Source organism: Athene noctua, unplaced genomic scaffold (assembly GCF_965140245.1).
Source record: "Athene noctua unplaced genomic scaffold, bAthNoc1.hap1.1 HAP1_HAP1_scaffold_488, whole genome shotgun sequence".
Classification (NCBI taxonomy): Eukaryota; Metazoa; Chordata; class Aves; order Strigiformes; family Strigidae; genus Athene; species Athene noctua.
In genome coordinates, this window is record NW_027437942.1 from 4,145 (window position 1) to 30,194 (window position 26,050).

At 40.0% G+C, this 26,050-nt stretch overlaps 1 protein-coding gene across 1 annotated transcript; it reads left to right on the top strand.

Moving 5' to 3' along the window:
• Window positions 1–26,050, top strand: LOC141955723 (ATPase family AAA domain-containing protein 2-like). Its single transcript, XM_074895321.1, has 23 exons — window positions 1–151; window positions 2,700–2,807; window positions 3,277–3,340; window positions 4,340–4,447; window positions 5,320–5,428; window positions 5,651–5,766; window positions 7,023–7,197; window positions 8,442–8,530; window positions 8,873–9,032; window positions 10,619–10,709; window positions 11,149–11,463; window positions 12,726–12,852; window positions 14,232–14,415; window positions 15,958–16,143; window positions 17,420–17,552; window positions 17,687–17,895; window positions 19,151–19,310; window positions 19,763–19,885; window positions 19,980–20,129; window positions 21,303–21,701; window positions 22,319–22,440; window positions 24,405–24,533; window positions 26,009–26,050. The coding sequence occupies exons 1-23, from the start codon at window positions 1–3 to the stop codon at window positions 26,048–26,050; spliced, it is 3,450 nt and encodes a 1,149-aa protein (XP_074751422.1).

A 26,050-nucleotide genomic window follows, 5' to 3' on the forward strand; every position in this document is an offset into this window, starting at 1 on the left:
ATGGCTGTGGACAGGTGGGAATACAAAGAACTGAACGGTGTTGCTCCGAATGAGAAAGAACGATCTTGCTACAGCACAAGCACGACAGTTTTCATGGTTTTGAACAGCACAGCGAGAGCATTTTGTGGAAGTCAGGTGGGCTGCCAGATGTGTATGGAAAGCTCCTCCCAAGTGTGAAGATCAGCAGGGGAGAAGATAGACGTGTTCCTTTTTGTGTTTATCAGTAGTCAGTGGAAGCTGCTGTCTGGGCAGTTAGTTAGGAGCTGTCATCCTGGTACTCATGGAAATACCATGAGGAATAAGGTTAAATTGTAAAAGGCCATCTTAACTTTATGTTTGAAGTGAGGAGGGGAAGACTTTAAGGTTTTAAGGAGAGTGATAGTTGTGATGAAGGCAGTCAGTGCAATGGCCCTTGCAGGAGTTTTCTGGGTGGAAAAGGAGGGGGTGAGACTGTACTTAAGAACAGAAGAGAATGTGGCAGTAGTTGAGCCCGTCAGTGTTAGATTTTGTGATAGATCTCTGCACACCCACAAGGGAGCTCAGAGGGACAGTGGCAGGAGGGAGAGTCCAAATAATACCCTGCTGGGCTACTGCCAGGGCCATCCCAGGGCCATCAGCCCATCCAAGTCCTATATGCACGAGCCCAGAGGAGCACAGGGGTGCACAGTGAGAGGCAGGGACCCAAATCAAGAAGGAGCAGCTCCCTTGTCTGGGCCCCTCTTGGGGCTGTCCCAGCAGAGCCATCAGCCCCAGTGTGCAGGTGTGAAACCCATCTGGATGAGTCGTTGGGAGCAGCTCTCCAAATGACATTTTGGCCTAAGGGATTACTGCCTAGAGGTGGGACATATTGTAGGATGCAGGGGAAGAGCAGTTTGCACAGGACTTATTATGGGATCTTTAGGGCAGGAACCAAAGGCAGAACAAGGGAGGGGTTGGGATAATTTCAGGAGGAACAAGAGTGGGAAAGTAGAGGGGCAAGAGGATAAAAAGGGCTGGTGACATGTCAACAGTTTGCTGGTCAGCACACTTGACTGATGGTGCCCTGCACCTGATCACCTCTCTGACCATCAGAACTTGAATAAGAGATGATTTGTGCAATAACCAGTGAGGGCAGTATCTTGTACATGTTACACAGACTGTGTGAGACCTGGCGATAGAACCTTACACTGGCAATAGAACCTTACAGAAAGGTTCAAGGTAAATGTCCAGGTGTCATTGAGCCCTGGGGTGATCTTGTTCCTAATCACGAACAGGCCTGAGAACAGTCCGTGGCCTGTCGTTAGGCCTATGATTAGATCTGACCTAGCCTGTGGCTCCCGATCAGACCTTCATGTAGAGCAGTGAGAGAACACTTGGAGCCATAGGAGTGGTCTGGTGAGAGGCTGACCTAAAGAAACCAAGGTAGGACAAGGCACGAACAAAAAGAAACATTAGGTATGCCAAGGCCGTTTGACTGGAGAGGGAGAAGGACAGGGGACTCATCATTTGGAGATTAGGAGTTAGGAGAATATCAACTCACGACTTTAGTAAGAGCAGCTTTAATAGAAGGCATGGGCATTCTAGAGGGAGGAACCGTATGGCTTGGTTCAGGTGTGTGGATCTCAGGCAGTTGGGCAGGAAAGACTTGTCCTTGTAGGTAGTATGTGGAATGGGAAGTAAGAGTGAGGCAATTAGTTTGGGATCAAAGTGCAAACTCTGGAATTTTAATTTAGGAAAAATCTAAAATGTAATTCTATAAGGAAAAGCATGCCAGGAAGGAGTGGGGCAAATATTTCAGTGCTGGTGTAAAGAAGATGAGTGGAGCAAGGGGAAGGACTAGAGAAGCAGAAAAACAGAGAAATTCATGCCTTTAAGAGGAGTATTGGAGTATCAGTGGCTGGGAATGGTAGTGATACCAAAACATTTTTTCAGTTTTCCATGTGCTGTCTATATATCTTGTGTATTACCTTGCATTCAGAAAGCAGTGCAACCTTTTGGGAAGAAAAAAAAAGGGTAGTTCTTTCCAAGGAATGAAATTCACTTACCTGTAGCGAGCGGGTAGGTAAACAGAGTGTGTCCATTCCTCACATGGTGTACAGCTATGAATGTGAGAGGTTGTTATGAATGTTAAGAACCTGCTAGATAATGATACTGCTTTTTTGCACTCTTACCATCTTTCATGAAAAAAACTTTGTTACTTTCCAGAAGCTAGTGGCATGAACTGTATGCCTTCAACATTGTTTTCTGATTGGGGAAATTCAAACCATTGTCCATTGCCCATTGTTGCTCATGTAATCTGTGGCAGAGGCAGCATTTGGAGCTAGATTACAACATGCTTACTCTTACCACTGTAGAGTATTAAAAACATTTCCTTGAAACACTTTCTCAAAAGAACAAGACTTTCTGAAATAGTGGTTTTCATAGGAGCTGCATCTTAGCTAATTGAGATGACAGAACTGTTGGTGTTAAGACTGATTAGAAGTCACCCAGCCATTGGTGCAAGGGCAAAACAATATCTGTTTTCATGCTCCTCTGTGTTTTCTGATTTCTGGCACGTGTTTTGCATAAACTGGCCTTAAGGTGTTGCAGGTTTTCAGATCTATTGTGTCCTTAACATTAACATAATAGTAGAACCTGTTAGGCATCTGTGTAGTGCATTTTTTAATCTAATTTGCAACAGTACTTAAAACCCATTTAATGTTCTGTCAATCAATGTACAGTAGTTTTATCGGAAGAAAGCGACGCGAAAGGTGATGGTGAAGACACTCAAAAGCGTTACAACTTTCGACAGAGGAAAACTGTTCAGCGCTATCAAGCTCCGATGGCAAGTACGTTATATGCATAGTTCCTCTTCAGACTAATTTCTTGCGTATGAGTGAGGTTTTGTGGAATGAAAATATATATACACACACTCCTATTTACATTTCTTACCTTCATTCTGCAAGTAAATTTTATTAAATACATGTATCCTGTGCACATGATCTTTCTTTGCCATTTGTCATACTTACTGTTGATTTTTGGTAAAAAAATTACCTACATATCCTTCGAAGAACAGTAATTAAACACACTTGATAATCTTCCCCTTGTGTTCTTCAGTTCTCCTTAAAAAGCAGGTATGTGTTTTTTCATTTATACTGTGCACTGATTTACAAAAAATGAAATCCCCTTCCCAAATCACTTGCAACTTCTTCTGAAATTAGAGATGGGTGAAACACATCATGTTTTCTGCCTCCTTCACTATCCTGCTTTCTCTTAAACTTGTCTGTAACATTGTTCTAAATTCTTTGCTTTCAACAGAACCGGAAGAGCGTAAGATGTATTTTTCAGGCCAGTCACAAGGGTCTTCCAGAAGAAATAAGAGGTTGGTGTATAGTTCTTCTATAGAATAGTGATAGTTCTTCTTTATCAATAGTGCCGTCAGTCACATTATTGAATGAAGCTTTCAAGGGTTTCTGTATTGGTGGTAATTACAAGTTAATAGTAGGATTATCGATGTGGTCTGAGGGTATAAAGACAACGAATGTTGGGGGGGAGGCTATACTTTTTATTAGCCATTAGATTTTTTAAAAAGGGATTTTTACTGCCTTTTTACTGATGCTACCTTATCACTGATAAGGTGATTATGGAGGTTGTGGCAGAGATTGTGGAACTGAGATTCTTTTATTGTGGAATTGAAGCCAGCATATCTGTCTGAAAATCATAGACTATTTAATCTTGAGGGATACAAATTATTTTCTTAAAATTGATGATAATAGAGGGAGAACCTGTATGGAAGTTTTAATTTTTTGTTGATCACTCAAATACTGATTCCTCTCTGGAATCAGTTAATTTTTCCGTAAGAAACTGTTCTTAAACAGGAAAAGTGCTAAATGAGTTTATAAATTGCAATAGTAATGACAAAGGGATTTTGGATCCTGTAACCGGTTAGAGCATGGAGAATGGGGTCTCTTGCTAGATAGGAAGCGCTTTGTTTTGCATCCTTGAAAGCAGACAGTTATGGAAGGAAGGGGTTTTGAAGACAAATTTTTAAATAAGTTAAAAAGGATTATGTTTCCCAGAGTGGATACATAATGCTAAGTGAGGTTCTGTTTGTGTGTGTGAGAAAGATTGGACAAAATGAGTAATCTGTTTATGAAATTTTGTGAACTGGTTAAACATTTTACCTTCCAAAGAAAAACTAAATTTTGCTGTCACAAGGAAAGTCATGTAATGTAACTTGAAATCAGATTCATTCATAAGAGTGAAACGATCTGGAAACTTAATAGATCTCAAAGTAAATTCTGCGATAGAATTCACTTAGATTTCAATATGACTTAGTGCGTACTTCAGTTTGGTTACTTGCTTGTTTCAATGTATGCAGACGGAGACAGGCAGTCCACGACAGTGATTCCTCATCCTCATCGTCATCTGAAGATGAAGAGCAGTTTGAGAGCCATAGGAAGAACACCCATAACAGAGATTTAAGAAGGTTAATGAAATTGGAGAATCTGGGAGGAGTTTGCATCTGCCTAACTGTGAAATGTTATCCTCTTCCTCTTGTGCACTTTCTAAACTGTCGCAATATCTAATCACATCTGTTGATAGTGACAACTGTAACTGGACTCTCTAAAACTGGATTTTTAGAATTGATTTTTAAGAAGCAATTTGATCTCTAGGTGGGAATGGTGGGAGGAACACTTATATCATGTTTTAATTACTGTGCTTTACAGAGGTTTATTCAGAAAGAAAACCACTGTAAAAAAAAAAAAAAAAGTTATAAATAGAGGAAATGACTGAGGTTTTCTTACATAACAAATGCTCTAGAAGAACTATTTTAATGACGGTTTAACAGATAAGTTTTCAGCCTGATGTCTTTCAGACCTGTGTGTCTTCTGGCACATATATCGTAAAGTCCTCAGCAAGTCCCAGCACTGGTGGACAGCCTTCATCATGTTAATCCACACTGAAATAAGTATCCCCTTGGGCTGTAACTTTTTGAATGTAAAATCTTTAAAAGATGTCAGTGTATTTTAGGGGGTTCTTCCATCACACGAGTCAAGGTCAGTTCATGGTCTCCACGTACAGCATAGCTGTTTCTTGCATTCATACTGGCGTGGATATTCGTAAGTGCTAAGAGTTGTTAAAATAATTAATGCTTTAATGTCTGGAGTGACCATTTTCCTTTATTTACTTATGGATATTAAATGTAAACCCATTTGAAGGAACATTTAACTATTTAGGAAGTTTCTGGTAATTCGTGAGGTTTTTGTGCATTCGCTTCCCATCATTGTAAAAGCAAAAATCTTCTAGCTGCATCGTAAGTTAGAAAGCGCCTTTCTCTTTCTCCTTAATTCAAAACAGGTGTCTTCCACTAAACTTTGGGAAAGATATGTTGAAGAGAATTCACAAGGATCGAATGAAGATTGGAACAGGTCTGTCTGATGGTGATCCAATGCAAACAGATGGTCTGGTAAGTATTTTTAGTTCATTGTGTCAGTGAATTGTTTACAGGGCTTATAAAAGCTTTCAATAACGTGCTGTCTACAGCTACCTTGGTTAACGGTTTTTCTCGAGCAATTTGAAACTGCCCAGAATGTTACATTTGTGCTGACATGTGATTTCTGATGGAACCTTATTGTGGGTGCAGCTTTCTTTAACATGCAAAAATGTGTTCTACTGAATTTATTTTTAGGTACGATTTGATGGTGTGGGTGGTCTTTCTGACCACATTGCAGCTTTAAAGGAGATGGTCATTTTTCCACTGCTTTACCCAGAAGTCTTTCAGGGATTGAAAATTCAACCGCCAAGGTAACAGACATTGCTTGAAACTATAATTCACTTGTTTTCCGTAGAATATTTGACTGAGGTATCAATATATTTACATGCTTCAAAATTTTCAGTGATGTTGATGAGGATTTTAGCAGTAGCAAAAAGTAATTTCTTGAAAATGGATAGAATCCAGAATACGTGTGGGCTCAAAGATTTAGTTTTTGGTGAGAATACACTTTAAAGGTGTCTTGCCTTTAAAAGGTGGCGTTATGTTGTTTTTGAGTGCTATGTACAAGTCAGCTTAATTAGTTTACAAGCAAGGAGGAGTTAATTATTGGTAGTCATGTGTGTTGCTTGGAAGTCGTCCACTTGTCTCTCCCACTGACTCTTTGGTTGTGTGGTTTTTTTTTTTTCAAGTGCTCAAGTAGCAATTTTACAATTGATAAGACTTGCAACTAGAACCTTGCAGTGTGTGTTTGTGTTCGGGCTAAAATAAGAATGTGTCCACTTCTTATACAGCTAAATTAGTTCTGCATTATGAGATGAAATTATTAGAGATCTAGTTGTTAGCTTTATATGCTCTTCGTCAGCAAAACTCGATCACGGACATTGAAATATGACTTTAAATTCTTTGCTTTCAGGAACTTAAAACTATTGCAAATAATCAAAATAAAATCTCTCAGTGTTTTGCTTCTTTCTTCATTGGAATTCTCTTGAAAGAGCAGTGTATTAGTTTTTTTAGATGAAGAGTATGTTTATCTGGAAATGCAGAATATCCTCCCAGCTTTAGAGTTCCTCCTCATTTATCATCAGCAATGGATGGTCTGGGAGTCCAAATCCAGTAACTTAAAGCTTTTTGAAGGAGAATGAAATGCTTTACTACCAAATCTTGATTCTTGTGAAAACAAGAATGAATATGCAGTGCATCACTAAAAACTGAACTGGTGATTCATGTTAGAGCCCCGTCTCATCCTTCACTGAAGTTTGTTCTTGTTTGGTTCCCCCGTGCTGTAACCACCCCTGTTGGTTTGTCATCAGTTTTGGAAGTGTCCTTGTGGATCTTTTCTCAGGGTTTTGTACATCTGTGTTATATTCTTTGTTCATTTTGTTTGCTGCCTTGTTGAATTGTGCAGGAACACAAAACTTCCATCCAATTTGTCTTTTCTCACACTTCAGCTGTTACTGCTGTTGTATAGATGAAATCTTTTATTTAGGAGAGAAGAGTTGTGCGTTTTAGGGATGGGGGTTGTAATGTTTTTTTTCTTAAATCTTTTTTTTTTTTTTTGTAATTGCAGAGGCTGCCTATTCTATGGTCCGCCAGGGACTGGCAAGACACTGGTGGCTCGTGCACTTGCTAATGAATGTAGCCAAGGTGGCAGGAGAATAGCCTTTTTCATGAAAAAAGGTGCTGACTGCCTGAGTAAATGGGTGGGTGAATCTGAACGAGAGCTTCGTATGTTATTTGATCAGGTAAGGTTGAAATGTGCTATGTGTTCTGAGCTGTAACTGTAATTTTCTGTGGTGAGTATTTTTAAGAACAGTTCACTCTTTTTTGTGTTTTGTCAGTTCCTTCCACTAAAATGGGATTGCCCGTGTTTCCTTTTTCAGTGGGTTTTTTTAGGGGCTTGAAATCTTGAGGTGTACTGTGAAAGATTAATAAACAAGAAAACCTCTCAAAGCAAACGCCCACCCTCTGCCACAAAATAAAACAAAAACGCACCACCAAACTTTCCCCCCCCCCAAAAAAAAAACCAGCCACAAAAAGGGTTTCAAGAGGCAAGAGATATGAATCATAGAACAGAATCATTCAGGTTGGAAAAGACCCTTGGGATCATCGAGTCCAACCATCAGCCCTGCTCCACGAAGTTCTCTCCTACACCATATCCCCCAACATCTCATCTAAACAACCCTTAAACATATCCAGGGATGGTGACTCCACCACCTCCCTGGGCAGCCTATTCCATTGTCTGACCACTCTTTCTGTGAAAATTTTTTTCCTAATGTCCAGTCTAAACTTCCCCCATTGGAGTTTAAAGCCGTTCCCCCTTGTTGTGTCACCTGTGAGAAGAGACCAGCACCAACCTCTCTACAATGTCCTTTCAGGGAGCTGTAGAGAGTGATGAGGTCTCCCCTCAGCCTTCTCTTCCTCAGACTGAACAGTCCCAGCTCCCTCAGTCTCTCCACACAGGATTTATTCTCCAGGCCCTTCACCACCCTCATTGCCCTCCTCTGCACTTGCTCCAGCACCTCGCTGTCTCTCTCGTATTGAGGTGCCCAAAACTGGACACAACACTCCAGGTGTGGCCTCACCAGTGCAGAGCACAGGGGGACTTTCACCTCCTTATGATATGGTGGCTTTAGATCAGAGGGAGAAAGATACAGGCTAAAAGCACGGTCATTCAAATTGATAATGGAAGCTTGCTTCCAGAACCTGTAATTGAATTAAGTCCCGGCTCTGTTCTCAGTGGTTGCCAAAGAGCTGTAAAAAGTACTGGTATGATTTGTTTCCTATCACCCAGTCTCAGGGGGGCTGACATAGGCTGCTGTCTTCTGTTACTCATGGCACTTACTCCATTTGCTCAATTAGTAGAGATCCCTGATGCTAGTCTGAAGATCTAGTTCTAGTGACCTTCCAACCATAACGTTTTTCATGCATTTTCTCTTTAAAATAGTGCTGGTTTACTTCTGTCAGCATTCCTGTGTTTTCATTCCAGGCCTACCGGATGCGACCTTCAATTATTTTCTTTGATGAGATAGATGGTCTTGCTCCTGTGAGGTCCAGTAAGCAAGACCAAGTTTACAGGTAGTACATTTTTTGTACCTACGTAGAAACTGCTCGATCTTTGTGAAAAGAAGATCACAACCTATTTAACTTTGTGACACATTCATTTATCCTGAAAACTAGTAATACAGTGCTACTAAATTTCCGTTGATTTTTAAACAATAGTTGGAAACAATTCACTAAGCTTGAGATCAGCACAAGGCTTGTGTTACCTTATCTATTTTTTGTATGTCTTCAAATGAGTCACTAATCTGTTAAAAATCAACTAAAAGCTTATCCTTTTGGGGTGATCGTTGGAGAAGGCCATGTAAAACATAACAGAATTTACTAAACCAGTGAATTAAAATTATATCTTCCTGTTAGCTCTCTTGTTTCAACACTTCTGGCACTCATGGATGGCTTAAACAGCAGAGGAGAGGTTGTGGTAATCGGAGCCACCAACAGACTGGATGCCGTAGATCCCGCTTTACGAAGACCGGGACGCTTTGATCGAGAGCTCCTCTTCACCTTGCCAAATAAAGAGGTAAGAACTTAAACTGTCTTAATGCTAATGTAGCAGAGTCCATCTTTATAACAAAACCATGTAACAATGCAGTATCACTGAGCAGTTAAAATCAAAACTGGTTTTGTACAACGTGGACGAAAGAGGGATATCTGGAGAGACTGTCTTGTACTGTGGAGGGCAGATCTGATACTTGAATATTTATGATTAAGTTCTGTAATTAGTTCTGGTTTCACTGTGACCAGCCAAGAAAATGGGATGCTTCTATCAAATGTTTAAGAAAGATTGAATGTATGAATTGGCTACAAATTACTGCTATCTCATCTTGGAAATGAAAGAAATGGTGTGCACACAAGAATTTCATTTTTGATAACAAAAACCTTAACCAGGGTGCAGGAGTGAATGAAAATTTCCTGTTGCCAAAGCAGTTCATGCTTGCTTACTTATTTAATTCACTTGGGCACTTTCACCCTGAATTGTTCTTGCTCTTGGTTTGTGAAGGGGTAGCAGCTCTTCTGTGTTGGATTGTTCCCAGGCTGGGTATCCTGGGAGAGGTACTTATTAACAGGGATTTGGACAAAGGGGTGAAGGACGCTGCACAGGTGGAGGGCTTGGGAAGCTTCTAGCTCAACGGTGATAGCTAAGCAATGAAAGTATTATAGCAACCAAATAATAATAATATCATTCTAATTCTATTATAATTATTTAATTACAATATTATAGCAACCAAAACATATTGAAAGGGTGACGACAGCGTGCAAAACTGGAAGGCTGGTTTTGTGTTTTCCCTCTGGCTGTCACTGACACTTCTTTTTCTTTTATTAGTGCTTTTTGGAAAAAGGATAAAACACTTACTGGATTGAAGGCTGGTGAAAGTGCACTAAACAGTGTATTTAAAACAAACATGTGTCTCCAGTTTTTACCTGCTCTCAGCAACAGGAGAGGGGGCACCATGAAACAGATCAAATATGCTACTCCCTACTGTGGAAATCTAGAAATCTGCCCTAATTAATCTATGTACCAGGAAATACTTAAATGAAAGTCTTGCTAATTGGAGATGAGGATAGGCAACATTTGACACTTTCTGGATCAGTGACAGTAGTTTGAGTCATAATTATTATTCTTTGTTACAATTGTAGCAATTTGAAATGTTGTGCTAGGACTGTTTTCCTTGAATGCATCTGCAGAAAAGCAAATTTGATGAACTAATGAGACTGTCACCATGAAGTTTTGCTGAATTTGAGAGAATTTTCTTTGGTCAAAAATCTCTGTTTGCAAATAATTTAGTTATTTTTTCACTAGAGGTTCTTCCTTAGGACCATTAGGTCTTCTACTTGTGGAAACTTACTTTTTATGGAAGCTATAAATGCATTAGATTTCACTGCAGACCCCCAGGAAGAGTTTAATGTAACAAGTTGAGAATGATTAAATATTGTGCTTGAAAAAGCAGAGAGCATATTAACTGAACTTTAAAATTCTTAGAAGTTTAGTAGAGAAGAGAATTATTTGTATTATTGTGAGGTTTTTTGGGGTTTTGTTCTGTGGTTTTGAGGGTTTTTTTAAGAAAAAACCTGGGACAAACTAAAAGGCAACCATTCTGTTTCCAGTCTAGAAAAGAGATTATAAAGATTCACACGCAAGGCTGGAACCCTAAGCCATCGGACAGGTTTCTTGAAGACCTAGCTGAAAAATGTGTTGGTAAGTTTGAAAACTAAGTGAGTTACTGTATGTGACTGAGCCCCAAGGAATCTGGGCTTGTGTCAGGCTCTACCCCAGCTCTTGTGCCTTGCCTGCAGAGTGAGGCGGTGAGGCAACTGGCACGTCTTGGGAGCAAATAACGACAATGTCAGATGCTTCTTTTCTTTTGATTTTATTTTGTCTGTCAGAATGTTGAACGGGGTTTGGGCATCTTCCTTGGGAGCAAAGTTTTGACTGTGATGCTGCTTCATAAGTGCAGGATATCAAGCTGCAAACCACATAACAAAATTTCTCCGCAGTGCAGTCACTCTAAATTCTCTCTTAACCAGTTAATGTTGGGCTGTATACAGAGTCTTTCAGGGTTGCACTTTAGAAACCTTGGCCTTTACTTCTGTGTCGCCTGAAACTGACCTAACGTGATTCTTGTTTTGTTTATTAGGATACTGTGGTGCTGATATTAAATCGTTATGTGCTGAAACTGCCCTCTGTGCTTTGCGTCGCTGCTATCCTCAGATATACAAAAGTGATGAGAAACTGCAGTTAGATACCAATTCTATTAAAATAACAGCAAAGGATTTTGTCGTGGCTATGAAGAAGATTGTTCCATCTTCACAGAGGGCTGTGACTTCACCTGGGCAACCGCTACCCCCTATTTCAAAACCACTGCTTGAAAACACCCTAGCAGAAATTTTACAAGCCTTACAGAAAGTATTTCCCCATGCAGAGACTGCACTAAAGGAGAACCAACAGCAAGGTACAGCAAGAACATCCACTTTAAAATTCTGCCAGGGCAAAAGTTCTGGTTTGTGCAGTCAACATAGGCAAACCTCTCAGCTGTAACGATAGTAGAATGTGATAATATGCATGTGCACAGTGCTGCATGAGAGCTGTGAATGACTTGTCGTTTGGAATAGAGCGCTGTGTGTTCTCTGCTAGAGCACCCTGTTTCTGACAGTAGCTAACACGGTATTTGTAATTTCTAGAGATGGATCTAAAGTTTAATGTATGGGGCACCTCTTTCAAAATAAATGTGTAAATGGGGAGACAAGGGTATTTTTACATGAATGCTTCTAATTCCTGTCTGAAGACTGTCAGGACCACAAGACAAGGGGTTTAAGCTAAATACTGGTTTAGGTGTCATGACTTTTAACCATAGTCTCTGAATTGAAATGTTTGTGGATCACACTGTACACTTGCACGTGAGATCAGAATGTTCTAGGAGTGGATACTTCGGGGCTTGGCTTGCATAGCATATGTCACCTCATGCTCCTGACTGTATCAGCCCTGATCAGGTTTAGTCTGTCAGTTGGTGTGAGCAAGTAAATGTATCGACTCACTCCACTCCTGATTAATGGAAATTTGTGAATAGTTAGTTGTTATGCTCATTCCTGGAGAATATTCCACCAATATTGCTCCCAGTAGGTCTGGGAGATGTATTTGCATTGGGGAAAAACAGAGGCAAAACTCCACCAGCCAAATCAAAGCAGAGAGGCTCGGGGATTGGTAATGGCATTCTCTCTCTGCTGCCCGCTTTACCTTATCTCCTCCTTCAGTGATCGGCAAGGAGCCGTATTTAGTAGGTTATTATATTCTGACTTACTAGTCCGAGACAAATTGAAGTCTGTGGCCATCGCATTCATGCACTAATTGCATGAATCGCATTAATTGCTCCACATCCAGTGGGGGAACCTCCTCCAGAAAGAAGTAGCCTTATTGGGTTTTTCACGTGTCTGGGAACTACAGAAGTTGTTCCTAATCGTCTTTATTCTAAGGAAAAAAACCTCCAAGTTTTCACCAACAGAGGGATAATAGCTTACGCAAATCACGGGATGTAGGACAGCTTTGTAGAGACTTGTGCAGTCTCAGATCTGTGGTAGAATGAACTCCAGAAAATAGCTTTCAGCATGTGCCCTCAAATACAAGTGGTTTCCAACACTGAGTTAGAAGCTTGATTAATGGATTAATGTGATATTGAGAGATGGACTATTGAGGAAAGTTAACAAACTTATCTTTCAGACAGTTTAAATAATATTTTAAGAGATGATGTGATTGACAGCGATGAGGAATTACCATCAATCTTTGAAGATGAGCCAACTCATAATATGCCTGATAGACAAAAGGAAAGCCTCCTCACTTTCAGCAGGTAAATGTTTATCCCCTTTATGTTTATGTTTTGAAGATGGCTGGGTCTGTAAAGAGTTTTGATGTGAAGGGTGGTAGATGAAGGAGTAAAGCGGGGGGGGGGGGGTGTGGGGTGTGTGTGATCAGTCTTTGCAAGACGTAAGGGTGAAGGTCCAGCTGGTTACTAATGTTATAACGGAGTACATGATCATAACCCATTAAACTGAACGGCCCGGCCCTCTTTTCCCAAGTCAGTGGTCTACAGACTATTAGAACATGATTTAACCCATGGTATTCCTTGAAAGACTCAAGACCAGAGAAATGTGCTGTCTGTCCTTCTAGCTAAAAAACTCCTATGGATTTGTGTAGCCATCTTTTGACCTTCTACCTTCCAGGAGCGTTAAACCAGTAGCAAATTATGTAGCAGAAACAAAATTGAGAAAGGGCTCGTTAAAACACTGTGAGAAAAACATAAATGATGTCTGCATTTTGTAACTTTCACCTACTAAATTAATGTTAATCTTTTGACATTTTACTGTGGAAGTCGTATAAGCCAACAGTTGAAAAAAGAGATTCCTGTCATCCCTGTAGTGTCAGTTATTTTTCTCACTTTCTGTCACTGTGCTGTCCAGAAAATCTTTGGACTTGCTGAGCTTGGTTAGGTCTCTAGGATCTTGGACTTCACCCAGTAAAAGTACAACAGTATTGGGGTGGAAAAATCAAATGCTTTTCACAAATGTGTTTTGTGGGAGTAAAGCAACATGACTGAGAAACGAATGCACAATTCAAAGTGAAACAATTAGAGTGGCTGAATAAAACAAATCTAAATCTTCTACGTCTTCAGTATACCGCTGTAATTTAACCGATCCAACTGTGCACTTGAGATAACAGCTAATGTGTTTCAGTGCCCATGTTATTTTTTTTTCTAAAAATATGGTTCTGCCCCTTCCTTCCCACAATCTCCAGTAACTATGGCCAAATTTCAGCTAAACTTGACAGGTGTAGAGATCTCACAGTTACTTAAACTGGTGCGTATGGGTGGTGAAGAGATCCAGACTAGTGTGTGCTGAGAGTTGTTTTCCCCCATATCAGGTTACTGATGAGTTGTCATGTGTGTATTGAGCTGGACAGTCCCCCTGTGGAATTGAAGAGCTGGTACTTAACTGAGCCCAACGAAGAGCAGACACGCTGGGGATTGGCAGGTTTTCTTAGGGGAAGTAGGGTACCTGTTTGTAATAAAATGGGCTGTGATGGTCTTCCTGATCACAGGCCAGCTTCTTATTTGCTTGAAAATGGAGAGTATTTACCAAAAGAAAAAAGTGCATAGGAAAAAAAAAAAATAACATCTGTATGCCTATTCATCACGTCCTTTTTAAACTTACTTTCTCCTTACTGTTCTAGAAATGCTCATTATCAGCCGACATCTTGCAGGCCACGGTTCTTAATAACTGGAGATTCAGGATATGGGCAAGCTTCTCATTTGGCACCTGCAGTAATACATGCCCTGGAAAAGTTTCCAGTTTATGCACTAGACCTAGCTGTTTTGTTTAGTAGCGTCACGTCTCCAGAAGAAACATGTGCACAGGTATCTGTTTCCTCTTTAATCTCCTAAAATACATGAACTGTATGTAAACCAGTAAAGTAAGCAAAATTCATTGTTAATGGAGTTGGCCTGGCTTGAATGTGCTGTTAGGTTTACTTTTGTCTGAAAATCCGCTTTTTTTTCTAGATCGGATGACACTAAGGATGTTGTACATGCCCATATTTTCCATTTCAAATTAAACAGTGAGGATGTTGTTAGCAGCTGGAGAAGATGGGAGGTGCTGCTAATAAACGTCTCATTATGGCTAGGAATCCTGCCAGACTCGGTGGGATCCAGAATGTTGTTTTCATTGCTGCTTAAGACTCTGTGCTCCCAGGAGATAGCTCTGCATCAGCCCGACTGTTTGTCGTGCACTTTCTGTAGCCACCTTTTATATTGGTAAAGCAATTGAGGTTTTAGGGAAAAGAAGTGTTTCTTTTTTATACACATACAGCTGCCCTGCTGCAGTATATGCAGTAGAAGCATTAAGATTCATGGAACACTTGCATTGGTACTATGGTGTGGGTTCTTAACTAGAAAAATTAAATGTAAGCAGATTTAGCACTGCTTTCCTTTTTACTTGTAGGCAGGAAATCCATTTCATTGTTTGACATCACTGTATTAAAATATTCTGACCTTTAATAGCAGCTTTTCAGAGCTGTACAAGTAAGGACAGACACATTACATGGCCAGATACTCTTTAGTCGTATAAGAGGAGCAATTCCTTTCTTGTTATGTGGTGGTTGCACCTGAAGTCCTATAACCTATAGTCGCTGCCCAGATATACCACATGCACTTCTCATCTTGTGACAGGCACTCCCAGAATACTGATAATCCCAAAGGGTGCATAGAGAAATTTGCTATGTGAAAGGACTGTTGCCATTCTCCTCATGCAGTAGGTGCATGTCTTCCTTTGTGGTTGAGGTACTACCTGTAGGAAATGGCTTGTGATCTTTCAAAGCATTGGGATCTGGTCTGATGGATCCTTTGGTAATGAGAGGCTGTGCGTGGCTGACCTATTCAGACAGGCTAAAGAAGGGTCACAAATCTTACAAAATGTACTTGAAATTATGAATTGTAACCAGGCCTCTTCTACAGTCTCAGGCCTCATCTTCTCACATAGGTCTTTGGTTGTTCTGACTCTGCTCCAGGCTGACTTGAATATGTGCCCACTCTGAATTGAAAATGGTGTCGCTGCAGTCATGTAGTGATTTACCCAGACTAGTACATCTTGCTGAAGGGTTATCTTGTTCTCCTGCTAGTCTTGGGCACACCACCACACCAGCTGAGTTGTGAAACACTTTAGGAGTTATCTTACGCCTAGGAAGTTTTGAAATCGGTCAGAAATTCAGATCTGTTTCTATCTGCGTAGCAATGTCTATATTTGAGTCAAAGTGAAACTTTTACCTTCTTGTTAAGAAGTTCTTCTTCTGCTGGTTTGTTTTGATGTTTTGGCTTCGTAAGATAGCTTGACTCTTAGTTTGACGTACTCGTTACCCTATTCTACATGGTTTAGTTTTCTCATCCAAGCTTTTCTTTTACCAGCTGATGCGAGAAGCTCAGAGAACAGCACCAAGTATCATTTACATCTCACATATCCATTGGTGGTGGGAGGCTGTTGGACCTACATTGAAAGCTACTTTTATAACACTACTGCGGAACATTCCAGCATTTGCTCCAGTTTTGCTGCTTGCAACATCTGATGTGTGTCATGCAGATCTCCCGAACGAGGTACTTCTGTTGATATTTGTCTTATTTTTTTTTTATTCACTTTCTTGTTAATTGATCAGTCCTTTAAGAACCAGAGTACTGTGCCCTGTTAAGCAAATTTACACTGTTAGTACTCAGGCACCCTAACCAGGTCTCTTAAAATTTGCTTAAATAAAACAATGCTGAAGGCATTTGTGTAAAGTGTTTTCTGAGTAAAGAGATTGACTTTGACCCAACTTTTCCACCTTCTCGCACATTCATGCTTATTAGACAGATGTATAAATTTACTTCAGATCATAATTCCAGTGACTTCTAGATAGTTAGGTATGTTCTTAGTCAAGAATATACAGTGTTTGCCATGTAAATGGGAAAAAGATATTTTTACTGAAAACCCTTTACTGAAAATGAAAGATCTTTTTACTGAAAAAATAGAGTGGTCACACCATTAATGACAGAATGTCATTTCAAATTTAAATACCTCCATAAAAATTTCAATCTCCATGTAAGTGAACGCTTTACAAATTAGAAAGCTACGTTCCAACTTCTCTAACTTGGTAGCAGATTTTCACCTGTATTCCTTAACACAATTCAGTAGGAGTACATGCGTGGCTTTCTAGACATCTGAGAGTGTGCATTAAAGAAAGGTGTTCCAAATGTGAATATGCTGCTCTGATTACCTTGTCTCAGTTACTGGGGGGGGGGGGGGGAGGTGTGTTTGCTTAGCTAGATGGTTTTATCATCAGGGGCTTTGAAACAGTTTAACTTTCTACAGAAGTTTTTAAGCTGTTAATAAATTCCTTCTAAATTAAGTATTGAAATTCCTTCCATACCTTTTGGTAGTAGAGATTGAAAAATGGGAGTAAAACTTGGAAGTATGCAACTTCAGACACCTCACTGAAATTAATTTTCAAAAAACCCAAACCAAAAAGCCCTCACTCATCTGCTGAACCCTGCCCGTTCCTTCTGTAGTTGCCATAAAGATTCAAACTAAAGGGCAGCAAGGCAGGTAAATGCAAAATCATCAGTCTTGGAGGTGGTGAATGTCACCACTTTATCAGTGTGTCATATGGTCCCTTTGCTGGGCTTGAGCTCTAGGGGAGTTTCTTAGAGAAGATACGTAATCTGCCGTGCTAACCTATGAAAATCTAGCCTTTTAAGGCCAAGAAGATAACTTTTTCACAGTTTGTCTTGTCTAGATGATTATTCGGTCTAATTTAGAAAGGTACTCATCTTTTTGGAAGAGAATATAAACTTGTGTAGCCTTCTATCTGTAATATCTTTTCTCCTCATGTTTTAGATAAAAGACTTGTTTATTAATGATTATGAAGTTTTCCAACTCCACTTGCCTAATAAGGACAAAAGAAGAAAGTTTTTTGAGGACTTAATTATAAATCAAGCTGCTAAACTTCCTGCATCAAAGGGCAACGCAGGTGAGGATATACTTCTCTAGCTGTAAGTTAATAGGTACACAGTATTTGCTGTGGTGGTAATTTTCTATCAATAATTTTCCATATGCTTATGTTTGAGTACCATAAATTGAGTAGAAGTTTCTGATTGATTTAAGCTTGTCAGCCACTGGAAGAACTGCCTGAAGAACTGCCTGTAGCACTGCCGCCTAAGCCTCAAGAGCTGACAGAGAAAGAAATAAGACAGCCGGAGGAGCAGAAGGAGGAGATGTTGCATCACCTTAGGGTTTTCTTACGGAATGTGACTCTCAGACTTGCCGCTGATGGATGTTTCAGAGCATTTACAAAGCCTGTTAACCCAGGGGAGGTAAATGACTGTTGTCCTTTAATACCATTTTATCCGTGTGTATTCATCATTTCTCTCTGTCTATTTCTCAGTGTTTGTGTTCTCTTTATAGGAAGGTTTATCTTTGTTTTTCGGACCATACTGTTCTGGTCTGTCAAGAAGCAGGAAGTGAATTTTGCTTTTGCTGACTCCTTGAGGCTCTCGAGTGTCTGTTACTTGACTATTCACTGGACGCCCTGGGTTCCTTCTAAAATGCCATTAGAATTTTAGAATATTTTAGTCAGAAGGGACCTGTGGCAGTCATCTAGTCCAACTACCAGTTAGACCAAACATCAACACAGTTTGCTCATTAAAAGGCTTTGACGTGTAGGCGTGTTACAGCACTGAAAAGCAGAGAGATCTCTTTCTTTATTCGAAACAGTATCTATAGGACTGTTTCAATAAAGTCTAAAGCTCTTTCACTGACTGTTGGTAGTTTCTTTGAGAACAAGAGTAGAAGCAGTAGTTTTAAAATAAATGTTAAGATTCTATTCTCCGTTTCATCTGGGGCTCCTCAGTATGAGATCAACCGTAAGGGCTGTATGGTTTCTTCTTCCTCCCATACACTTCTGAGTCTCTTTCTCATTGAATTTATTGAATAAGTCTAAGCCAGGGACATATACTTCCATGTCAGCTGTAGTTTTAATAGAGCTTTGAGTTTCAGCAAAGTCCTGCTCCCCTAAGCATCCACTGACTTGTTTTTCCCTTTACTTCTAGTTTCCGAGATGTGAATAATCTAAGCAAACATAGATGTCCTCACCTAAACTAGTCATTAGGCTCCTTTTATGGTCTGAGAAAAGAAATCAGCACCTCTGGGTCCAGTTAACTCATTCTAAACTAGATGTCTAGGACAGATGCTTCCATGGTGTAATTCCTGCAGCCTTTTCCTTGCCTCCAACAACAAAGAGAATCTTAGGTGGCTTCACTGAGAAAGGTTTCTTGGCTGGGATTTTCTGAAGCAAAGTGAAATGAATCCCACTCTGGGTGTCTGTTTTCTTCCCTGCCCCACACAGGCTTCTGACCTCCCTGCTGCTTTCTTTCCCTCTTCTGGTCTGTTTCTTCAAAGCCAGTTGAAGTAGCCCTTCTATTTTCAAGAAAAGAACTTGTTAATTTCTGTGTTTTCGGATGGATCGTAAATATTTGGGGTTTTTACAAAGTACTTTATTTGACTTTATTAAAATAATTAATTTTGGTAGACAATGTGTTAAATCTCTGAGCATGTTTATTTCATTTGTAGGCATCTGATTATGCCAGAGTTATTAAGCAGCCCATGGACCTGTCGACCATTCTTTCTAAGATTGACTTGCACCAGTACCTGACTGCAGAAGATTTTCTAAAAGACATTGATCTAATCTGCAGCAATGCTTTAGAGTACAACACAGCTGAAGATCGTGGAGGTGAGGATGTGTTTTTATCCTGGATTTGGAAAAATTTTAAATTTATAAATTGATAGATGTCATCTGTGGGATTAGATCATTTTAAACACCCACAGAGAGCGTTTCTTGCCAGGTTGCTAGTGTTGTAGCGTTGAACTACGTGGGTGTGAAATGGCGATAGAAGTGTTGATCAGTAACTAGTGCTTTTGCTTTAATAATTAACTCTTATGTTGGTTTATATATCTATATATAAATATATATATAAATATATATTTTTTATATATATATATAAATATATATATATATGTGAGGATATATATATATATATATGTGGAGATATATATATGTGGAAAATATGCACTGAGATAACCTTTCATAACCTACCTATGACAAGAACAAATCTTTCTAAGTAGTCAAAATAAAGGATTTCATTGGCTGGTAGAAAATACTCAGTTCTGCCTGTAAAATTTCAGGTTGCCTCATTAGGCACAGAGCTTGTACTTTGAGAGATACTGCATACGCCATAGTGAGGGCAGAACTGGACAAAGATTTTGAACAATGCTGTGAGGCGATTGAAGAATCTCGTAAGGAAAGAGGTATGTTTTTTGACGCTAAGGACTTTAATACTTGTCTTAGTATTTGTGACCAACAATGCAAGACACAATTCTTTGGTCTCTTCTTTCCTGCAAGGCTGTAGCTCTTCAACATATACTCCATCTTACTGCTGTGCAATGCCAAAGCCGAACTCTGTTCCTGGGTATAAGGAAACAGAACCAAAGTGTAATGAAAAAATGAAGATGCCAGCAGCACCGATAAATTCCAGTACACCCTGCTCTAAAGGCAAGTGGCATTTTATTCACACTTTCTTGGAGACGGTGTTAAAGTCAACAGTGCCTTCTCTGTTCTTATCACATAACAGGTTACTGTGATGCCTGGTTCTTCATGCCAGAGTCATCATATTTTTTAACTTGCTTCAAAATATGAGATAAATCCAGAGATCATTCATTCAGTATGGTTATGAAGGTCAAGTACAGTGGTTAGTTTACATCGTAAGATACTGGCCTTGATGGCCCAACTGACATGTAATGGCTCCTAAATTGCTACCTCTTGAAGCCAAAAATGTTGTACCTGGCAGTTGCTGAACAATCAACTAGTTCTTAGTTATATAATAACAGCATTTTTCCCTTTCCTGCCCAGAAATGCTAAACTCTATGCTCCCTCTTCCTGTGATTTCCAATTGAAGGGGGAAAGGGGAAAAAAAATAGGGGAACAATCATGATAGATATGTAAAGGAAAGATCATGATTTCCTCACTCTTCCTGTGAAAAGGACATGAAAGAACAAAGGGACTTGGGTGTCTCCGTTAAAGCACATGACATAGTGTGAAGTTTCCTGGGTCTCACTGGCATGACTGAGAATTTTGCCATTGACTTCACCCATATGCTTTGAGCGGTACTCCCTGAATACAAAGAATGGTGGCTTTTTCTGGAAGGCGAGAATGCGAATTATGTTTTAAACAAGGTTAACTGAATCAGAAAGCGTATGAGGCATAAGTGTTTACGGACAATGTTTTCTCCAGTAAATATTCCCTTAGAATTGTCTCTTTAACTCTGCCCAACACACATTTAGCTTTTGAAGTTTACAGCTTTAAAACGGATTTGAAGAAGGGCTTGTCTCCAAACGCTTTTCTGTTTATCTAGATTAATTCACGGAGTAAGACAGTAAGCAACTTCACCTAATAACCTTGCTTTGCAGTAATACTTCCTATCAAAAGTAAGAATTTTCTGCTCAAAAAATCTTGAAGCTGATGGTTTTGTGAATGGAAAAATCTAATAGCAAATTGACCTCATTAATTTGCAACTCTTTCTCTAGACACATGTAGGGAGACAGACACTGGTACTTGAGCTTCTTTGATCATTTTCCCTGTAAGTCAAGTAAGATGAGGATGCTGGATTTGGAAGGACGAACTGCTTGGGTAATGTTTTGGATTACTTTTTCTGGTATCCCTTTGTAGGTGTATCAAAAAGAAAATACAAAAAGAACAAAGGCTCTTTGGGTATCAGGGCAAAGAGGAGGAATTTTCAGTTCAATAAAGAAAATAAAGTTCCGGAAGAGCAAAATGAGGTAGAGAGCAGTGAAGAGTCTCCAGAAAAACATGTTTCTAATATGGATCACGCTGAAGTTGAGCCCACACGGGATTACTCTGTGGAAGAAAATGAAAATGTACTTCGAGAACGACAGAAAAATGGGAATGAAAATAAATCTGGGGCAGAAGATGAGACATTTTTCCTTTTCACAATGCCTGCTTTTGAAAAGAAGAGTGTCGTGCTTCCTGAACCTTCAGACCTAGGAATGAACAGTGAAGTGATGGCTTGCCAAGTAGCAGAATGTTTGGAAGAAGGAAATTCAAATGGTAAGTGAAAGGTCAAACAGGTCATGTAGCTCCTTTTTATTCCTAAGAGGGTTACACTACTTAGTAGGATTTGGTCATCTTTAATGCCATTCTGTTATTGCTGCTGTATCTCCCTAGAACCAGCACTCAATGTTTCTTGCATAATGATGCCGCTCCTTTAGTTATGCTAGCCAAACTCATGGGTTTTTGCAGCTGCTGTTTTTTTGATTCTGAGGTGTGTTTTTCAAATGGCACCAAGCTGTGCTTCAAGCAGTGTGGAGCCAGAGTCACATGTGGAATAGAAGACATATGTCCTAAAGTTTGCAATGTAAGATGTGTTTCCTAGCCTGAATTACTTTGCAAGTTTTACCATGCAGTGCTGTAATGGCAATGTGACGATATTTTTTCCCCTGCTGCCTTCCGTAGTGCTTTTTTTTTTGTGTCTGAGTTGCTGATTTTTATGGATCAGTGACTTTTGCCAGAAAGAAAGTGAAAGTCAAGCATTTATCAGTGAAAAAATGGTAACAGTTTTGTCTCTGTCATTCCAGAAAGAACTGTGTTCCAGGTACAGGATACTTCACTGATACTGTATTCCAGATAAACAGAAATTCTGACTTAAGAAATTTGTGTCATTCCAGATTTCTGGGTATGCTCTGTAATTCATGAAAGATATTCTCCGGTCGAAGAGCAGCAGGTGATACATGTCAAGCCATCCACGGGGACTGCCACACAGCCAACGATTGTCGATTACCAGTTCACAGTAAGTCTAATTTCTGTTTTGTTAATACTGAAGCGGGACGTTTTGTTGCTATGAGTACAGTTGCCAATTAAATGCCAATTAAACAATGGCAATTAAAACAATATATGGGGAGGATATATAGCTTGTGAAGTAATTGAACTGGTAATGGGCTATGACTGTTGTGTTTCCACACCTGGTGTAGACTGTTGTTCTTGCTTTTGGTGAACTAAATTTTAGGAAACTGGGTTCTCTCCTCATTTTTTTAATTTAAGAGGACTTGCTGAATTTTAAAATAGCCCACTGACAACCTGCTGGTACTGTTGGTTAGTGATGTCCTAACAGTTTCTGTGATGGATTTGGGGGTTTTGGTTTGGTTTCTTGCAGGTTTTTATTTATTAGGAACCTGAAAAGGACCTCTATTTCTACAAGTGATGACTTTAAACCTGAAGTTACCAGGCTGGCATAAAGCTCATCATGGCTAAAATACGAATACCTGCTTTTCTGAAATTCTTTCAAAATCCAGTGTTAGAATTTTGCATTCATAGTTACAGTGTGATAAGGATTTTCCAGTCTCTTGTAGGAGAGAAGTTGCTATCCTAGGCTACAACTGGGGAAAGACTTAAAGATGGGCCCAGCTGCAGGGAGTAAAAGAGGTTCCTTAACATGAATTGGAGAGGGTAGAAGAAGGACCTGATCTTCAGGGAATATTGCAGTGAGGAAAATTAAGAAAATGGCTAGGTTGCAGTCCTGGAAGTTGGCCAATGCAGAGGAGGGCTGCTGTTTACCTGCCATGATGAGAAAGGGAATATTACATGGATATTTCCCCTGTTTGGGAAATTGTGGCCAGACAGGAATCCCCTTTGGTGAAGGGGCTCGTCAGCACAGTTCTGTCATATTTTTAAGCTGTGACTTAATTTGTAGAGGTGAAACTAACTTTTTAAAGCTGGCTTCCTACAGAAGCAGATTTCAGGGAGGGGGTTTTGTTCATGTCTTCCTGTGTATGCAGAGGAGCCACATAGGTTTTTCATAGAGTCAGGGTGCTAATAATGTGCTCCAGGGTTATTGTCCACTTGGCAGGTGGTAAGTACGATAGAGCCTTTGTATATGTTTCAGCTGCAAGGAGTGACACAGTCATGAAATGCATCTGATGTGAGGCAGCCAGACTTTGGCGATGGGCAGTTGTGAGGCAGTAATACTTTCATTTGGTATGGCTGCTCTGTTAAGCTAATCTTCACAGCCTCACACACCACCCAGATACTAAACAACTACAGCAGGGGAAGAAGGTGCTGCCACTCCCTTGTTCCTGTTGCTTTCCCAGAGATTATCACATTCACATCTTTACCAGAAACAACTATGTGAGAGATGGGTCATCTGCTACAGGCAGAGATACTCTACTAGTTTATCCACTCGTCAGTTTAAAGGCGGGAGCTAACGGATCTGACTTTGCTTTCTGATGTGCTTCAGACACCTGAGCAATGTGTTCTGCCAGCAGCTGTAGGCACAGTACACGTTCAGGTAATGGTGAGCCCCTAAGGATGCTTCTGTTTCCAGCTGGCACAGCTGTATCTAGAAGATCCATTGTGTGGTGCCCTGCATTGCAGAAACAGTTTCTCTCATGAAATGCAATGGTGGCTTTGCTGTGGCAGCTGCCCTACAACAAAGTGGATTGTGTCATTCCCTGCTGTTCTGGAAGCAGTTGATTCACAGTTATGATTGTTGATGTGATTCATCAGTAATAAAGTATTGTCTGAAATTTAATCCTTCCTTTTTTCTGAAGTGTGAAAAAAACCAACCTCATTTTCTCCAGTTAAATCTTGTGAGGTATTTTATCTGTTCTCTGAAGCATCACTCATTTTATTTAACAATATAAGGAAGTAGGATGTCACTTGTGTTGTGCTGTTACTGTTTAGCTTCTAAAAACATAAAGAGCCTATGCAGAGGTTCTTGCACTATTCTCAACTTGCTGTTTCCATTTTTTTCTTCAGCAACTGTTGCATTTTGTCACTGTGGCAACTGAGAACTTCAGTATATTTCAGCTGGAAAAACTCTATGCTGTTCTTAGTCACTGCATTTACCAACATCGGAAAGATTACGACAAAACCAAATTAGCGAAGGTACGTTTTTCTTGTCTTATAGCACTTTCCATCACTGTTATGCATGTGTGTGTTACGCATGTACATGTACTCTAGACATCACGCTTACTTAGCATGACTCTTTGCTGCCTAGTTACCTGTGTGACAAGACTTTTTCATTTGTCTGGAAGACATTTATCCGTATTGCAAAACCATTGTTGTATTTGGCATAATTGTTGGCAGCTTCAGCAGGAAAAGGCTTGAAGTCAAGGGGTACACCCACACAGCCCTCTCAAAAGCAGTTAACCTCAGTCTGTCAGTAGTGCTTCTCCAGAACCTTTTTAGGGGCGGGTGGCTGTGAAATGAGGGCGCTTTTCTCAACCTGTTGCTTCCTCTTTCTCCCCTTATAGGCAGAGGTGGTGATACTTCATATAGCAGTCATTCCGTTCTTGAAAAGAAATTTAAGTATGAGACATAACAAGACTTTGAGACTCTCCTGTAGTCTCATCTTAACCTTTTTTTAACTAGTGTGACTCAAGCATCTTTAATTTGACATAAGGGGTGTTTTCTGCCTATGCTGGTTTAATGCCGAGTCAAATTCTCTGATCTCTTCCTGTAAGAGAGGCTCTCTGAGTTGTCAGAACTCAGCAGAAACCGTCCAGAGGCACCCATGGTCCCAGTCTGGCATTTCCAGTATCAAATCCATTTAGATAGGTTGGATATTCAGTCTTCAGATTCAAGATCATTGAATCCAGTTGTCTCCGAGATGCTTGTGCCTTAGAGAGATAAAATTCTTCATGCCTCTCAGTCTGCCTTAAAGAAGAGGAAGCCTCTTCTCTTTGGCCCTGGTCATCTCAATCCCTTCTTCCCACCTGGTAAAGAGTTAGAACAGACACTCCATTCTGATTGTGCAACAGTGAGGATTACTTGGATCCAGGGAGCCCATTCCTGAAATATGTGCCCGTCTTTCATCCCATAGAATGACGTAGTTTAGCATGAGAAGGGATTTATTTACGTTATCTCAGGGCTTGTGAGCTTTTGTGACTTAACTTTTAATGCTTAAATTAAAAGTGACTGGGTTTCTTTGTTTTCTGCTTCTACCTTTAGCTTTAACATATATAACAATATCTCGTATTCAGAGTGACTGTGCAAATCAGTCAGGAACGAGCTCTGCTGTATGTAGAGATGGACTCTGAGGAATTACTTGTTAGAGTGCAGAAAGTAACATTTCCAGCTTTTAGCTGTGGCTTTTCAGGAACTGCCTGCTCTTTCTAACTGTTGAAAGCACTGTTGATGCAGATCCATAGAGTCTCCTTAGCCTCCTCTCTGTTTTGGATGCATAAGGGTGTGTTTGAAGCTACTAGTGGGTATAGAAAGACATTGTGGTGGTGATACCCTGTGTATTTGCTAAGTATTACTAAGATTTTCATGTATGTACAGATTCTTTTTATGAAGACATAAACAGAGTTCTTAAGCATATATTCATGCTGACTGCTACTGTCTTTTTTTCTTAATAGGAAATGAAGAAAGAAATTGCAGCCTTCAGTTATGCTCAGTGA

Bases quoted from the DNA above. Each gene is read 5' to 3' on its own strand.
- LOC141955723 (XM_074895321.1), top strand. From the start codon at position 1: ATGGCTGTGGACAGGTGGGAATACAAAGAACTGAACGGTGTTGCTCCG. The intron at 2,808-3,276 runs GTACGTTATATG...TGCTTTCAACAG, and splicing joins CTATCAAGCTCCGATGGCAA to AACCGGAAGAGCGTAAGATG. The intron at 21,702-22,318 runs GTAAGTGAAAGG...GTGTCATTCCAG, and splicing joins GGAAGAAGGAAATTCAAATG to ATTTCTGGGTATGCTCTGTA.